Source organism: Seriola aureovittata, chromosome 11, assembly GCF_021018895.1.
Source record: "Seriola aureovittata isolate HTS-2021-v1 ecotype China chromosome 11, ASM2101889v1, whole genome shotgun sequence".
Classification (NCBI taxonomy): domain Eukaryota; kingdom Metazoa; phylum Chordata; class Actinopteri; order Carangiformes; family Carangidae; genus Seriola; species Seriola aureovittata.
In genome coordinates this window covers 23,356,534-23,375,369 of record NC_079374.1, presented here as the reverse complement: position 1 = coordinate 23,375,369, position 18,836 = coordinate 23,356,534, and the positions used below count along the sequence as shown (strand labels likewise).

At 39.8% G+C, this 18,836-nt stretch overlaps 1 protein-coding gene across 2 annotated transcripts in view; it reads left to right on the top strand.

The window, feature by feature from the left end:
• The first annotated feature begins 3,293 nt into the window (after positions 1 to 3,293).
• The window catches only part of tfpia (tissue factor pathway inhibitor a), a 45,500-nt gene continuing 29,957 nt past the window's right edge, over positions 3,294 to 18,836 (top strand). Inside the window, exon 1 of one of the 2 annotated variants that reach the window (XM_056389012.1) lies at positions 3,294 to 3,449. In XM_056389012.1, the coding sequence (XP_056244987.1) occupies positions 3,362 to 3,449 (88 nt within the window). In that variant the 5' untranslated portion in view covers positions 3,294 to 3,361. The remainder of the gene's footprint in view (positions 3,450 to 18,836) is intronic. The other variant, XM_056389013.1, reaches the window with a different exon arrangement.

Here is an 18,836-nt window from a genome sequence, read left to right as displayed (position 1 = left end):
TGTCCACTGACATCCCACACATGTGCACAAATGTACAACCAAGCGTACACACTCAGGAACACACACACTGAAAAGCGCCAAGACTGTGGACTGTGGTGTGTTGCAAATTGATTCAGTCTCATTTTCAGCCCCTCAAGGCTCATTTTCTCTAAACAAGAAGAACTCTGCCCGTGGGGTGAGAAATTTGTGCCTGTGTGGTTTCTCTCATTTCAGGAATATTAAAATTGAGTGTTATTATCTTAAGTCAAGACCAAATGTCATCCTATACTTTTAATGTAAATACTTACTATATGTTTGTACATACACCACAGACAGACATTTTAAAACCAGTTTCCCACACATCTCCTGCTATATTATTATAAATATTGGCTAATTTGAGAAAGCAAAATGCATTCTGGGGGAAACAATCTTTAAACATATCAGATACATTGTTTGCAAAACATTGGCACCTGTGAATTCAAGTGTGGGTAAAATCACTTGGTTAATTTTATGGAAACAACAAGTTAATGGCATTATAGGTAATGAAGGTTTAACCTGCATTGATTAATAGTTTGGCCTCCTGGGGGCAGATTCACCAACCTGTCAGCCCCCACACCTTCGACATTAGTTGTTATTGGCTAACATGTTAGCAAACGCTTGCCTATGTTCACATTCAAGCTCTGTTTTGGTCTCCTCCAACTCCAGAAGGAAATATCTGTCATTTTAGCTTTTTAATGTTCCTCTATTTTCATCAGATAGATGCTAAAAGTGTCTGCCTGCTGTTAGGTAATGTGGGTGGGGGGGTTGTTGGAGCTTTTTCACCATTAAATCTAAAATTAAACCTGAAATTAATCCAAGCCTTAATTGCTATTTTGGAATCACTGCAAATGAATGTAATTCATAGGAAACAGCTGCTGTTTGGGAATGGTTTGAACCTATTTGAAAACAGCAGACTGCACCTCAGAATATCAAACCTTTATTAACGATGACACACTTGAATTGATACTGCCCCGGTAGATATTGACCCATGCACAATGAAATAGTCATAGTTTACTCAGGGCGGTTGATGTGATTTAACTGACTCATAAGATCCACATGAGAGTGTCACACTCAATTATCTAATATCTTATATAAGACATTTAGAGATATCACACTTTTTATAATTGTATTGCTTTGTTTCAAACCTTTATTTGTCAAAGGAAGGTGAACTGAGCATCTTTGCCCTTTTCCTACTCTACATCACACTCATTAAGTTCCACACAGTAACTCCCAGAAACTCACCATTATGACCACCGTCTACTGCTCCTGGCTGTTTATGAGCTCCATGAGAGCAGTTGCGGTTGAGGAGGCTGGTATGATGGTACCTCAGCGTCTCTCCAGGGAGAAGAAACAAATATTAACTTTCCCTGCACAGATTTTCCCAGCTGTTCTGGGGAGTTGAACCAGGACCCCCTGTCACAGTCTTGTCTGGAAGGACAGCTTGTCTTGGCAGCTCTAAAGACAGAGTGGCCAGCAGTGCTGGAACAATTTGCGATGTCTTTCACTTTCTTTGACAGCACTTGGAGTTAATAAGGAATACAAATATGATTTAGTTGATCAATTGAACAATTATAACAGTCACTTATCTGAAAGCCAAAACCCTTAGTTAAGAATTTGAGTACCTGCAGTTACAGTTCCTGTGTTTTTCAATATTCAAAGGGGAGGTCTTTGGTACATAGATGTCCCCTCCTTATATGGTAAGTTACATTTTAGCTAGAAGGCTGCTGAAACACAATGAAAGTCACAAAAATATGATGCCTTAATTTTGGTGTAGTCGGTTTCTAATCTGTGAACCTTATAACCAGTGGTTTTGTTGCCCTAATTTTGAAGTGACCTGAATGAAATTGAACTTACGCTCAAGTGTGAATGGTTAGAAACAGCTGGTTATGGATGGTGATGCAGTGAACATAGTGATGATGTTATCTCTCCAGTTCACCCCAAAGGTGTCCAATAAGGTTGAGGTCAGGGTTCTGTGCCGGCTCGTCAAGTTCACATTCACAAAACTTACTAATAGCTCCTCTAGTCCATACAAAGTGTGAAAATGACAATTAGCTGTTTTTTTTGAGGGGTTATGTGCCAGGCTATTTCCTGGTCAGGACCTCCTTTACTGTGTCTGTGTGCAGTTTATCTTTCTGTTGTGAAAATGTTTAAATACTGAGGTTCAAATTATGTTGCTATTGTTACTGTTTGTGGCCATGTGGAGTCTCCAATATGTGAAGTAGCCCAATTTACTGTGGCTGCTTGGCCACTGAAAACCGTTCTTTCATCTAAACACCAGACATTTTATTTCTTAATCCTCAAGTCACAGATTTGTCTGAGAGGGCTTTACAGTCTCTACAACAGATGACACCCAATCTGTAAACTCTGATTTGGACGTGAAGTCGAAAAACTCTTGTGAATTTCCATGCATGACAATGAAAGCATGGATCTTTATTCTGTGTGACCCCCAACTGTGTATCAAATCCTCAGCCTTGGCAGAAGTGTAGCCATCTCTATTTAACTGTACATAAATTCAATCCAGTATTTAACACAGTGTAATGAAATCATTCAAGTTATGAAAGTCTGGGGTGCAAAGGTGCTGGCAGACTATAATTTCAGTATGTATGTGCCAACATGAAGCTAAATTACACTGCGTGTCACTGGCAGAGGCCTGGAAGAGCTGAAAGGCGTTTCAACCCCTCTCCAAAACCCATTACTCAGGTACGAATTTCCTGAATGAAACAGACAGCTGAGTCTGGGTAATGGGCTTCAGATGAAAATTTCTCATCACTGTGAGATGAATTGCTGCGGATTAAAGTGTTGTTGAGGGGTTGAAAAGATGCAACCTGGGGCCCGCTCGCTACAGTTCATCAGCAGAGAGATAGATAGATAGATAGATAGTGAGAGATAGTGAGTGAGAGAGAGAGAGAGAGAGAGAGAGAGTTGTGTGCTTTCTAAACAGCAGGATCAATTATCTGATTAGATGCCTTTGTTGTCTAAAATCGTATTATTATTATTATTATTAATAAAGCTAATTAAAGCTTACGTCATACTCCTTTTTTGTCAAAAATAATAAGTGGTGGAGACAGGTGAAATGATAAAACACTATTAAATATTCTAATTTATTTTCATTCAATTCGACAGTAAACGTTATGACTCAGGGGAATATTTCACTGTCCTTTCAGGAAATTACTGGAAATTTCAATTTCGGACTGTTATCAAACGGAAGTACGCACACACACAAACACACACTGACACACACACACACACACACACACACACGGACACACAACTTCAGCCCTTCAACTTGAAGTTTCACTCTAAACTTTACATTCAGCGCGGACCAGTCCCTCCGTTCAGCAGCATGGCTCTGTCAAACAAGTGGTGGCTTCTGTGCGCCGTTTCGCTCTCCTGTGTCGCCCGTTTGGGGTCTTGCAGAGGACATGGACAAGGTAAGATGAATAAATAATAAATATGTGGGCAGATTATTATTTTAACTGTTTTCACGGCTCGACTGGTCTGTTGTGCTTCCACAGTAGGGCAAAGTTTTCCTCCCGAAACTCGTGCGTAAAATTGAACCGAATCCAAACGTTGTACACACATTCACACTATTATACGTTCTAGCTTGAGTTTAATGTTTTTTGAAAGTTGCATTTAGTGTGTCAACCAATAGTGTGGGTTATTTTCGCTGTGATATGTATTCAGCTCTCTTTCAAGCGGAATAATTGCTCTTCAGGGAGACTCGTTAAACTAAAACTCGTAAAATAACAAAGTGGCAACTGTATCTTGCAGTTTTGCGCAGGAGGTGATAATAATGTGTAACATCCCTCGGACTAATAATACAAGCTCTCATACTTTAATCAGTGCTTTTACTGAAATCCCTCTCTTGTGTCAACACCGCAGCCGCTGCATTACTTAGTTTGTTTTGTTGTGTTGGAGGCCGCTCAAGTCCTTATTACTGTGGGGAGAGATGTGGCGTCATCCAGTGCCAAAGTCCAGATCGACAGCAGTTCTCGTACCGGCCACGACCCACACCTGAACTGCCTGGCACCTCCTCCTGTCTTGTAATGTAGTAACCACAGTGTGCAGGCGGTAATGAGGCTGCTGGGATTGGGTGTCACATACCCAGCAAGCCGCAAAGGTCTCAGTGGAGGCAGGCCTGGTCCAAAGTGGAGGAAAAGCAGAAATACTCCTCTTCCCTTCCTACATCCCTGAGAGCAAACACTAAGCTGGACTAATGAAAGCTATGCAGCTAAGAGGAAAGTACAGAAAGGTCCTTCTAAAAGTGTTAGGTCATATATTGGCTTCAGGCGGAGGAGAGGTCTGCTGATGACCTGCAACTTTCACTGTATGCCTTTAGGGTCAGTGTGTTTCTTCTCTTATCCCTCAGTGATACACAACCGGGTTTGTGCATCATTCGCCAGTATGGAAGGAGCATTTACAGTCTATGAGCAGAACTTACGTCTGGAAACGCTCTTATGGAGACAAAATGTGAAACATTGTTGTCTCTAAAAACATTTTACAAATAATTCCTGTAAACATTGTTATCAAAGCTGATGTAGATCGGATATATAATATACTGTTCCCAGTGTCAAAACCTTTTCCTAAAATACAGTAGACGTAGGCAGCCTTGTAATATATATTTCCACAGTCCAGAAACCAATCACTATTACTGGCATATATCATTATATGATATGAATAATCAATATACCACAAAATAACTGCCACAGAGAGCCTGGGCCATATATAATAACATGTGTTATTTTCTCTGTCAGTAAGTAATTTGATCTAACTTTGAAAGATACTCTTCTTTTGAGCTGATAACATGACTGGACTCATATCTTTATATTTTGCCTCAGGCTCAAGCCACAGTCAAAAACAACAGGCAGATATTTGGGGGGCGGAGGTAATGTTAGGCCTGAGGGGCTGAGGAGTGGCTGTATTTTGTTGGGACTGTGTTCCAGGCCAAGGATCATTTGTTAGAATTCAAATATTAAAGGTTATGGGACATCCAGTCTTTTACATTGTAATTAAAAGATGTATCTCACTTAGCTGCCAACTTAAAGAAACTTAGCTTTGTTCAAGTAGTTCACGTTGCACTTTTTCCTATTCATTGTTTTGTCATTGGCAACAAACAAACTATGAACATTTTAGCCCAACCCATATCGATGTTTTGGAGTTTTAAAAATTCAAAAATGACATTTTGCTAATAGTAATATGTTTACATGTTGAAACACAACATGAAAAAACATTCTTGATATGGATTCATTATTTGTTTTTAATGATGTATATTAAGCAGAACATAAGCTTGAAACAAAGCAGTGCTCTCTGGTGGAGATGCTATGTAATGCAGACACTGCTTCTAAATCACTTAAAACCTCATTTTGCACTTTCTTGCTACTGATTGGCTTATAATATTGGCTGATGTATCTGTCAGTCTAGCTCTATTGAAAACAGTTATTAGTTACAGCCTTACCTTCGGTCAGATTTTGGTTCTATATCTTGAATAACATGAGAGTTGGGGTCACTGTTCACTTTACTCAAAAGCTGATGAGAGGATTGGCAGCTTCCTATTGGTTCTGTCCATTGAGCACTTCAGTTACACTTTAGTTTCCAGCAGAAGATCCAACTGGACAAGATATTATCCTTTGATGAAACAGATAAATATACTTTTCCTGCACCTCGAAATAACGGTAATATTACAGCATAAAGCTATTGTGTTGTCAGAGCAAACAGCACATGGCAGAACATGTTGTAATTTGTCTGAATATATTTGAATTTCAATGTATCTGAGCTTTATTCTTTAAAGAATCTAATATTTTCATAAATTCTCCTCAAACAAGCGTTTAACATCTTTTGCATGTGAATAAGATTTCCCACAATCCATCAGCTGACATTTATTGATGGTTGAACATTTGCAAACATCGCACGTTCATGGTTTTAACCTTAAAGCACACGAGGACAAATGTGCTGAGTGCTTAAATATACCAAAGAAAAATTGAGCCTGCAGGCGGTATTACAAAAACACATTAACATTTTGCAATTATATTTGTCACCCATCAGAGATAAGAGAAAACAAGCTTTAGATAAATACAGAGAGGCAGTTTGGCCCATTTACATTCCACTGGCCTTCAAGAAGGTTTTGCACATAGAGGAGCATTAGTTTTTATTATTTGCATATCATTTAGGTGAAACAATAAGGGCCTCACTGAGCCTCTTTGAAACTTAACATCAGTATCATTGGTGCACAGCTCTGGTTGCTTCACTAATCGTCTCGTGGAGGCGTAAACATTGTGTCTCATTAATTTGTGGAGAAATTTAATTAGATGCTCACTTGCTGTTTGAAGTAGTCCTTTTATTAGGGAGCCTCGGGCCATAGAGAGAGAGGAGTGTGTGTAGCATGTGCCGTCTTAATTAGCATTTGCAGTAAGGGGTAGACTTCGGAAAAAGTACTGACCTAAACTGTCACTAAAAACCATTTCACCATTAGATGAATACACCTATAACTGTAAAGTGTAGACACTTCTCTGCCCTGCCAGTTATTAGGTGTAGCCTAATGTTTTCTGGACTTACCAGTATACATACTTTTTGTTTTGTTTTTTTAAACAAGAAAATGTCTGTTTGGTCTCAACATGAATCTGACCTACAAGCGATTTCACTGCAGCAAAAGCAGCACCTCTATCCAGGAGCCACTGCAGCACTATAATACAGATACTTAATGAACAAAAACTGCATGTCATTTTCCCTGAATGATGCAAATCAAAATATTCTGTCTGTTCTCTGTTTGCACATGCATGCATCCACCCCCACTTTGTATTAGTGTAGTCTCTGCCTTTGGTCTTATTGGTTTTCTCCAGTTTTAATTAATACTTTTTTATACATTCTGATATTTAGTTTGATGTGCCAACACATTTAATTATTTTACGTTGTCGTTTTTCTATGACTGACTACTAAAAATCTATTTAACGAAAACCGCAGACTTGACAGTTCACTTGGACTCATCTGCTGTGAGACTTGACTTCTTGAAGACTCGTCCTGAGACTTGACTTTGTGACAGTTCAAGGGTACTTGATGTGAAAGAACTTGACAACCACGGCTCTATAGCTTCAAAACATTTATACCGATCAATATTTTTGTACAAATTATTAAATTATTCTAACATACATTTTTTTGTTAACTGAACTAATACTATCCATTTCATTAGGTTAGTTGTAATGTGAGCTACTGTTTGTTTTTTTATAATTGCTAACTGAGATTTCTTGATACTACAATAAGTTTGCTTTGCCAAAACTCCCCACGCAGTCAGCACCACAGTCAGTGTGAACCAGCTTCTTCTTCTTCTTCTGTCTTTCTGAATACTGTAATCAATAGTGTTACTGTGCCCATTGTAAAGCCACCTGTTGTTAGAGTCTGTGTGCTTGTGAATGAGAAAGTTTTCTTGTTGGAAGATGAATGCTGACAGTGTTCTGCTGCAGGAGTTGATTTTGAAATATGAATGACTTGTGTTTGTTGTATTAGTGCATTTCGGATTGTGAGACTCACTGTTGTGCTAAGCTGTGAAGAAAACTGGGAGTTTTACTGAAGTGAACTCATTAGAGAAATGTGATTGAGCAATTGTGCAAAACTGTAAAGACAGACAAACTTGAAATTTTATTTTATTTCTATTTATATTGACAAGGGCTGCCTGTTGTGTTTATTTTACTTCCACTGCACCATGCTGCTTTATCATTTCACCTTTCACTGAGCTATTGACAGGGAGGAGTTCAGATGAAAACAGAGGAGCAATGATGTATAGAAACTATAACTTTACAAACAGACTAAAACTCATCTTGCTGCTTTTTGCAATAAAGTCATATATTTAAATATTTGCCTTTAGTGTTCTTATTACTAGAAATGAACACTGAGAGAAGCTTTGATTCATTACTTGCAGCTGGATATTGAGTGGAGTTAGTAGAGTGGAGTGTAGAGTGGACTCGAGGACTTGAGAGTGGACATAGGGAAGCCCTCTACATACTTGACAAATACTTGAAACTGCACTTGGGCTTTCCATCTAAAGAATGAGACTTGACTTGGATTTGAACCAAAAGACTCAAAAACAGCTCTGCATTTAATTTCTGAAAAAAAACATTCTTATTTTCATACTTATGTTATTGTACATATGTTTCAGGTGTTTTTTGTATAACATATTATTATTATATTTCATGTTTCAGATTTTCTTTTTTATGTTTGTCACGTGCAGACTGTGCAAAACTGCAGAAAATGCTAATGATAAATATCGCTTATGGTGGGAAACATCACAATATTCAATATTATTGAATAGCGGCCGAAGACTAGCCCCAGCACATCTGTTTTTGTGTTTGTTTTTGTTTTGTGGTGTTTAAACTCGGCTGTATGGATTACACAGTAATTGTCAGTAGATGAAATGAGCTGCGCTGGTCATAATGACAGCAAGAAATTCATAATCTTTGCTGTAATGAAGCAATTTTCAGCTTCTTGATCATTGCTGCCTTGGACGCCAGCATAAATCTCGAAAGGTGACATCGTTCTGAAATGGAAAAAACAGGCTTGATTGAATCCCATTGGTGCATGTGACCTAGTTCTGACATTCCCAGCTTGCTCCTAACGCAGCATCACTGCCGGTCGCTGTATTTCTCAGAGGGTCAAAGGGTTTAATCCTGCTGAAGGTGAAGCCTGCAGCTAGTACACTGGTTGTTTAGTTATCATGTTTCTGTCTTTTTCTCTCACTACTTCAATAAACTAGAGTGACTATATGGTTTATATTTAATATATCATTTATTATATAATATGTGAACCACTGCTGCATATTAATACACAAAAGGATAAAGAGGCTCCAGAGCTGAGTGGGAGTCGTGAACTCATTATGACACTTGCATTATGCAATGGATTGGGGGCAATCTGTAATTTTTGTTTGTCTGAGTTCAAAAGGTCTTGCTGATTCATCTTTCTGCAGAATATAAGATAAAGGACACCTCCTTGTCTAACATGACGGAAGGAAGGCTATAGGGAACAAGATGAGTGGGATTTTTCAGCCGTGAGTGGGAGTGATGAACAAGACAGACAAGAATACTGGGGAGATACAACGTCTGCTGAGTTAACTCCAAGCGGTTTTTTTTCTTAACAATATATAGTAAAACAATTAACAGAAGCACAACTCACAAAATTTCCACATTTGATTCATCTTGTGTAGAACACAGACTCTCAAACAAAAGACTTTGCTCCAGGGAAACTGCGTCTGAGCATCAAACCTTTGAATCACAGATAAAAAAAAAGCTGACTAGTTTGGAACATGATAGTGTATGTGTAAGAGAAAATGGCTGACCACTTGAGTTTGACACAGCTGGAGAGATGCTAAATGTGCAGAGCATCAGCCTCAGGTTAATCTGTGTCCTGTGCACTGTCACCTGTAGGAACGGGCAAAGGAGACTCACTTGGCTCTGTATTTAGAGAGAAGATACTGTCTCCTCGGTCGTCCCCCCACCGACTTGACAAGATCGTTAAGTTAGCCTTTTTTTTTCTTTTTGCAGTAACAGCAGAGAAGAAAGCAGACTCGCTCCCAAAACCGACAAGCGAGAAATCTCTTTGCCATCTCATTTTCTCACTAGCAGGAGAAGATAGCTCTGCTCACAGGCAATCAGCTCACAGAGATACATTGCACCAAGTGGATAAAAACGAGTTTCGTGATGTGATGTTACAGCTGGAATCGTACGGCTTCAGAACAACCAACAGTTGTTCTTCTGTGTCTGCCTGGGTCGTGTCAGACACAGACATGCAGCATTTTCATATTAGCACTGCTAAGTAGCTGCTGTGAGTAGCACTGAACACGTCACTTACTCTGTGTTTAGTGCTTTTACTGACTTGAGGTGTAGTTTACAGTTTAAAGTTGAAAGTTACACAGTGCAACATCTCCCCAAAAAATCCTTTCCTGTTCACAAAGATGTCAGGTCAAATAATGTGTTGTAAAAAAACGTTCTTTATACATCTCATATCATTAGGGCAGAAATGATTAGTGGCTTAATTAGTTAGTCTATCAACATAGATCTAATCGGCAACAGCTTGGATAGTCGATGAATCATTTAAGTCATTTATCAAGTAAAAACGACAAACATTCTCTGGTTCCACATTATCCAGTGTTATGTAAACTTAGTATGTCTAATTAATTGTGCAGCCCTAATTAATATTAATAATAACTGATATTGAAAATGATTGTCAGTTACAACCCTACATGTCATGTCACAAAGGTGAAGGATTAATTACAGGATTTTTTTTTGCTGGGACTGCCCTCTAAATAAATGAGCCCATAGGTCGCCTGTGCAGCAGGTTAGTATGACTCATAGTTTCATTTTGTTGCTAGGTGACATGTAGAAGTCGGGGAAAAAAACTGACGTGGTTCAGTTTTGACAACAGTAGACGGACAGTGTGTGGACAGCAGAGTCTGCAGCTGGGGATTCATTATTAGTGTCTCTCTGTAGCTTACAGGGAGCTGTAATCTCTTAAATGTTGACACATAATTGGATAAATATTTCACATTTTGCACTGGGGGCGAATGACACCAACAAGGAAACCAATTAGGGATGTGGTTCTGTTGTGTTCATGCCTTAATGACTCACTCCATTTGCTTTGTTTGAAAAGATAAAGTGGTATCTTTCCCGAGCCTGGAAAAGTTTTTTTGTGGCAGAGTTCAACTGGCCATCTGCAGATGGATAAGACTATGGTAGTGTTTCCTGTATGAGTCGTATAGTGCCGATGATTATAAGGGGGTTTATTTAAGGAGGGAGAGTTTCAGGAAGTGACGTGTCTTATAGGACACTGAACTTGTGGGAGATAACAGTTGTTGTTAGTCACTGTGGAAATGAGCAATGCACAGATGACTGAATGGAAACTATTTTAATTAGAAGATATACAGGGACTTCAGAAAGTATTCAGACCCCACCACTTGTTGCACAGTTTATTGTTGTTGTTGATTTAATTGTAGATGGATGAAGTTGCCATTGTTTTCACATCCATCTACCACTCAGCTTCACCTAATGATCAAGTGAAAACATGTTTTTAGAAAAAAAAAAAAAAAATCAAACACTGAAGTCTATCATTTACAAAAGTATACAGACCCTTAATTTAGTCTCTACCAGCCCTGCACATCTGGATTTGGGCAGGTCCCCCCCCCCCCATTCTTCCTGGCAGATCCTCTCAAGTGTCTGGGAGCTGCCAGGTTCCTTCACAGATGCTCTATGGGGTTTAAGTCTGGACTGGGCCACTCACAGAAAACCAGAGACTTGTCCCAAAGTCACTCCAGCATCGTCTTGGCTGTTCGCTTCAGGTCAGCGTCGTGCTTAAAGGTGACCCATCGCCACAGTCTCAGGTCATGTGCCCCTCCCTTATTTCTGACCAGTCTCCCTGTCCCTGCTGCTGAAAGGCCCGCATAGCATGATGCTGGCGTTTAGCCAGATGTAAAGTTCAGGTTCTGCCTCATCAGACCAGACAATATAATTCTTCACACTCTCAGAGTCCTTTAAACACAGTTTGGCAAACTCCAAGCAGGCTGTCATATGCCCTTTACTCAAAGCGGCTTCCATGTAGCCACTCGACATCATCCAGGCTTGATGGATGGTCGTCCTTCCGGCAGGTTCCCCCATCTCTGCAGAGGACATCTGAAGCTCTGTTAGAGAGACCGTTGGGTTCTCGCTCACCCCGGTTACTCTGGCTGGCTGGCTGGCCGACTCACGGAAGAGTCCTGGCTCGATGACGTGCCGAGTGAACTGAGGGGAACTTTTATGCACAGGTGTGTCCAATCAGTCCGATTAGCCACAGGTGGAATCGAGTTCTAGACACATCTCAAGGACAGTTGAAGCAAACAGGAGGCACCTGATCACAGTTTGGAGCCACAACAAAGCATTTGAATACTTTTGTAAATAAGAGATTGCAGTTTTTGATTTTTAATGAATTTGCAAAAATGTCAAAAAACATGTTTGTTTTTAGATTGAGTGGCAACAATTCTATCCGTTAAATGAAATGTATAACATGGAGGGGTCTGAATACTCTGAAGCCACTGTGTAATGGTGTTAAATTACTTATTAATTTCATTTAAAATATATTTTGCAGAGTATTAAAATTCAGCCCAGTTTTTTCTTGATATGATGTGTACCTAGTAGAGAGAAAAAACATACCTCCTGCCTCACAAGAAGGTGTGCAGACCTATTTGAAAGCTTTTCACTCAACCATAACAACTGATATGCGTCGAGCTTACAAAAGGTTTTAGGGAATAAAAGAGAGAGGTGGACTAAGCCTGGACTTGCTGAAGTAGCACTCAGTGAACAAGTGATGATTGTCTTCACTCTGTGCCGGTTCAGACAAGGTGGGAGTGGAGGTGTCTTGTTTTTGACTTGATGTCGATTCTCATTGAAATCAAGCTTTTTCCGAAGCTGCTCACAGAGGGGAACGTGTTAAATGAGAAAATGTAACGTGAAAAAAATGACAAGTTTGAGGCTGAATTAATATCAGCTTTTTAGGGAAAGAGAGAGACACCTACCGCTGGGTCATGGCTGGGTGTCTATGGGTAATGTGTTGGGATCTGTCTTTCTTTACTTTCAGTCCCACACTTCCTAACTTTGAGAACACAGCGGGGGTGCAGAGCAGTGTCAGGTTCAATGAAGGTCCAGTGCACCGTGGTTTATTTACTGAATGTATTCCGCTATCTTACCTTCATCAGAGTGGCACTCTATCATCTACAAGACCTTTAAACAGATTAACCTGACCATGAGTCAATAATGAAAAAATGAAAAACATGAAAAAAGCTATTCATGCCAGCAAGCTCTTTCTTTGCCAGTTTTCCAGTATTTTCAGATAGAAATTTTGCAGCTGGCTGTTGATTCAAACATGGCTACATGTATAAAACTATGGGACTTACCTATCACATGTAGTTTAAACTCTGGGTGTGAGAATGGAAGCATTGTAATAGTAGCAATGCTGTAATACTGGAAATCTGCAACAGCAGGATATGGGCGTATCTGGGTTTCTAAGGAAGTTGAATAGTTCAATACTGCAAATAATAGATTATATATTTGTATTTGAACACTCACTTTCTCAGATCCCCTGCTGTGTAATTCAGTCTCTTTTATGCTTTGAATATTCTAATGGTCTGTTTCCGGTTGTAGCACCTCATACACCTGCTTCTTAGTTCTCCTGTCACCTGAAACTGAATAGGTTGTTGTGTATGTTAATGTACCATTAATAAGAAATAATAAAATAGCAGATCCATCAGGAAAGGCTTCATTCAGACGGGGGGGTTTGCAGCAATAAGCACCGAAATGGTAGCTGACAGAAGATGAAGGGAGAACAGATTTTCAAGTTTGACAGCAACAACGTTACTGGCTGGTTGAGATCGTGGTGAAATCCGATTGGTTACCATAAACACCTGAAGTCAGCTGAATACAAGAAGTTGTGTGAGAGAGAGGGAGAAAGAATTGTGAATGAAAGAGGCCTAAAGATAGTCTTCCTGATTGAGCTCACGCTTAGCTTCATTTATTACAATTTGATTTGCTTTTTTAACCAAGCTAGCAGCTTGACTCTTGGAACTATTGCATGGATTGGCCATGAAATTTTGTACGTACATTCACAGTCCCCAGAGGATGAACCTTGGCAACCCTCTTGTGAAATATCTCAACATCGCCAGGATGGGTCGGGACACAAAATGTGGTACAGACATTCACGATTAATTGATGAATCCTAATGACTCTGGTGATCCCCTTTCTAATCATGTCTTTCCTTTGTTTGCAATTTCTGCCGCCTCTGAAATGTATTTTGTCTGAACACACAGTCTTGTTTGAAGAGTAAATCAACAATAGAGAAGTCTACAATAATAACAGGATAACATATCACAGAGGACGGAAAAAGATGCTGCTGATTTGGAGACAGAACAAAAAGAAAAGTGTAAACTCAGCTGAACTTTCATGGGTAATTATTTACTGCTCAGGTGTGACCCCAGCAGCAGCAGCAGGGTTGATCCGTCATGGAAAAAAAACATGCTTTCAAATGAAACTTTCAGTCTCTGTGACACTCGCCGATTGCCAATAAAAGAAACATTTCCCTTTTTTCTCATTTGTATTGTCCAAATGATAACCTGCTCTGCAGAAAAGGGCCGCTGCATCGATCTGCTCATCTAATCCGGAGTGCATCTACAGTACAATCGGTTGAAGATGACATTTGCACAGACGGGGAATGAGCCTGAGTCTCGCTTTGTGTCCGTCCCATTGATTCAGCTGTGTAATCAGATCCCCATCAAATGAGAGGAGTCTAAGACACAAACATTCATGGCTGCAGTCTTTAGAGTCCTTGAAGGTCCATTCAGTGTTTGACAAATGACAGCTTCCAGGGTTCAAATTACATTGTGGCTTTTGGGTAGATCTCTTCACTTGGGGTGGGGTAAAGGGGTTGGGGGGCTGATAGGTCCATTTTTGACAAATTGCTGTGGGATGATATTGATGGGATGAGAGAGAGAGAGAGAGAGAGAGAGAGAGAGAGAGAAAGAGGCTGCCGGACTGGATGATCTATCAGGAGATGCTTCTCCGGCAGGTTGTTGAGACTCGCTGATCTGAACTGATCTGAAATAAGCACAATAATTAGGGTAATAATAAGGTTGAAAACATAATGTGGTCACGAGAAGCAAGATGAGTTTGAAAAGTGTTTAATAACAGTAGAGATTCATATTATGTAAAAAATGGTTAAAATGCAAAAAAAAAAGAAAAGAAAAAGTCCTATCTCGCTAAAGCTTCCAGGCATTATTGACAGCAGGGCAGAGCTGTGGACATACATTCAAAATGTATGACACATCAGATTTCAATTAGACTGTGTGGATTTATTTCATTTATTGTAGTGTTAGAAATGTTAGTCGTTATTTATCACCTTTCTATTTATCATTTTTTCCCAAACTCAAACTTTTCTTGCTTCTGGAGGAGCCAAATATTTTAATATTTATGTTCAAAGTTGCAAAGAACATGAGTCGAACCCTGACTGCTCCATTGTATGTGGGGTATTGAAGATGAATAATTTTAGCTTGGGATTGTGATGTGCAACACAGCAGGTTTTTAGTTTCATGCGGTCGACGCTCTCGAGGGGCTGTTGTTCAAAAACCTGCAGTGTGGTCCTGTCCCTGTGGGAATTATTGACTTCCTAAAGTGTTGCCCTTTTTCTGATATTCTGACAGAAAATAATGTCGCCTTGTGGCAAACGGCACACTCTATAAACACTGCGCTAAACATATAGCATGTGGTGTGATAGCAGAGGTGGTGAACAGGATCGCACTGACTTCATATTCAACTGATGTTGCAGTGAGATAACAGTGTCAAAGTATTGCAAATACTGTTATATTGAGGTTTTTTAAATTCATGTTTAAAATACTTTTTTATGATAAAATAAATCCCTGTGGAAAACAATCAAAAAAAAATTCTGAACTTACTGTTATAGCGTGTAACTTTTCCACATTAAAATGTCAAAAAATAACTCGACCTATGTTGGATATTTTTTGATCTGCTTACATTATCACAAATTCTTAATTCTAATGAAATATGTGATTTTAATCATGATAACAGTCCGTTTCATTTGGTTGCCTATCCCCTATGCAGATGCGTCAGTGTTGTGATTTCCTGCCAGAAGCTCAAAATGAACTGCTATTCAGTTTTGAGTCACATTTTAAAGTTACTCTTTTTTTATTTTATGTCCTTGTCTTTTTCAAATATATATTTTAAGAGGATGAAGGATTTTTATCATCGGATGTCTGGATCTCAAAGGGATAGTTTTGTGTTATTTGACGTGGGGTTATATATAGTCAGTGTATTACCTGCAGTAGATTCAGAGCAGTGCGCTCTTAGTTTAGAGAAGCAGCCAGGAGTACCAGCACAGAAGCTGAGCAATTTTTCTGCCCTGCATGGGGGCATCCACAAAAACATGTTTTAGCCACTTCCAAAAAATGCCCACCACTTTATCTTCCCTTCAAACAGCCCTTTCCTTTGGAACTACATTTTCTCAAACATTGAAGTGCCGTATTCCTATGCACAAGCACAGGTATGCTTAGCTCTGTCTGACTCAAACAGCTGATCTGTGGAGTCATACAGTGCGTGCCGTATATAACGCATACTATGTCTGTTGTCTGTCGAACCTCGTGGATTTTGGAGTGTGATTTTACACACTTTTTTTTATGTTGAGCAGAAATGTATGCCAGTATTCTATCAATATATTGCATAATATCGCCACGGCAATCAGTACAAGTAAAAATCTCGAATTGTTTGTCTGGCACTTCATCCAAAGTGATGCCATCACCCAGGTCCTTAAGAGCAGTCTGTGCTTAGCTTCACCTCCTGGTGAAACAATAAGGGCTCTTCAGTTTAAGCTTTAAACACTATACTTAATGTTGTCAAGCCGCATTAGATCAAAAGATCATGTGGCCTCAGGTGTCGTGTGTTATGTCTTCAGTGGCTCTTAAGAACATACTTGTGCTTGGGATGAGTGGATTGGTAATGAGATCGCTTGGTGTGCAGATGCATTTTCTCTATAGGTTCATATAATTATATATCATGTTGGTAATTGGTTGATGTTGTATGTTGCCTACCTGGCTTATTCTAATCAGAGCTCATCCACAATTAAATGAGGCCCATTACAAGTTTCCTCAGGGGACGATGAATAATGACAGAATCGAACTTTTGCTTTGTGAGAACTGATGTAATTTAAAGGTTTGCCTTTAAAGACAGTCCTCTTCTGTTTCACTCATCTAACATGCTCCAATAGCTTCACCTGTGTGAAACTAATGAGCTGCAGGTCACATTTATTTACATTAAACACAAAGCAGATGCGAGATGTGAGTGGTAGCCACATAGCAAATTAATTTTTTGGGAATTTTGCACTCTGTGCTGCCTGGTTTACACACACACACACACACACACACACACACACACACACACACACACACACACACACACAAAAACACACACAGACACACACACACGTCTTGGCCAAGAAGCCCCCTGTGTTCCCATCTTTGCATCTGATCCCTGATCTTTTGGAGGAGGAGTCAAGGGAGGCATGACCAGTCTGGTAGCTCCTGACGACACAATGGCACCGTGATACGTGGAGGTGAGAACAACTGCAACCGCTTCATGCTTGGCTTGAGACTACGTGTTTGACAAATGGTGTGATAGGCCAGATGCCAGGTCCTATTCTCCTCCTTTTATTGCTGTAATTACATGCAAGAAATCATCGAGTGAGATTTTGATGATCTCAACTCGGCTATTTAAATTTACATGGAGGTTGGTGAATTGAGCCTTACATGTTTTAAGACAAGTAATGTGCAGGGAAAACAAACTTTTAGATTAAATATCCATATACAGATTGTATTGCCTGTGTGTTTAAAGTAGTTCAAAAATTCACTATGCAGTCTAACTGGCCAGGGACTGAATCCTACTGTGGCTTCAGTCTCTCTTCTTTTTCCTCCTGTTCTGCATTTGCACTCTTGTGCGTTATTTAAAATAGGTCTGTGGTAAGAAATACAACTATATTGCTAAATGTGTCACTAATTATTTAGAGTCTCAAAAAAACGACACAGTAGAGGATTTCTGCCTCTGAAACTTCATATATAATTTAATGGATATAAGTTGTCTGCAGCTGTGCAGCTTTTATCTTAAGCCTCAAGCCTTAAACAATACTCACCACTTGTTACTGTCCGTTGTCTGTAGAGATTAGATTTATGTAGCTGGACTTCATGTAATATAAGAATTTTCTTAATTAAAGTTGGTCAGAGCCCGTGTCTCACTTCAAACATGTAAAAACATTGTAATCTAATCACATTACAACATGCCAGGTCCCTTTGCACTGAAAGCCTTTGATTTTTTTTTTTTCATGTTTGAACATTTTCTGTTCCTGGTTTGAACACCTCCATTCTTGTGAATCATTTGGTTGTTATTGCGAGGGGTGCGATGAATAATTCACTTGTTTTGTACTTCCTCAGCTTGGCAGATGGTGCCGTGGTATTTTCTCCCCTACAGGCCTGTGCAGCTTATGGCAAGTTCACTTCATGTCCACACATCATATGTCCACATCGCTGATTGCCATATGCCCCTCCTGGACCGAGGAGCTTGCCATCTCCTGTCAAATTTAACAAAAAGGCCAGACAACCAATTTGCTCCTACAGCTTCATGCTTGATGCGTTGCAAAGTCATGAGCGGCGTGAGGATCTCTGTCACCCAACCTGCGTAATCATACACACATGCATTAAAGTGCAGTCCAGGAAACACACTTCGTCCAGCTGATTGGCGGAGAACCGGCCGAGACAGGCTCTAATTGGCATTGAGCGGGATTGCTCGGTTCAGCGGCTCTCGTACTTTGCAAATGTCAGAGTGCGGATTTGGCAGAATCACTGGCGCGAGAAGGATTTCTGGTCCCACTATTGTTTTGTTATCAAGACCTAGTGGGAAACAGGTAGGAGCTCAACTTAGATATCGCGGGGGAAAAGATAATGGGGAGAGAGTTGAACTTTCCACCACTGAGCTGACATTGGAGAAAAGGCTGATTGATAAAAACATCTATTCAGGTTTGCACCTGCTGGATACAGAGAAGAGAGTTGAAGCTATGAAAAGGCAGACAGAAAGTTATATTTTTTTTATCTATCCTGTTTCTCTTGTTTGAAAGAGCGAGATAAAAAAAAAAAAAAAATACTTCAGTGGTTGTGGGTGGAAAAGGCAAGCTGAGATGAATGTTAAATCTGGTCTGGCACGGACAAATGGGTCGACAAAAGCGATCGAGTTGTGGAACGACAATTAACTTGCTCATTGCATCCC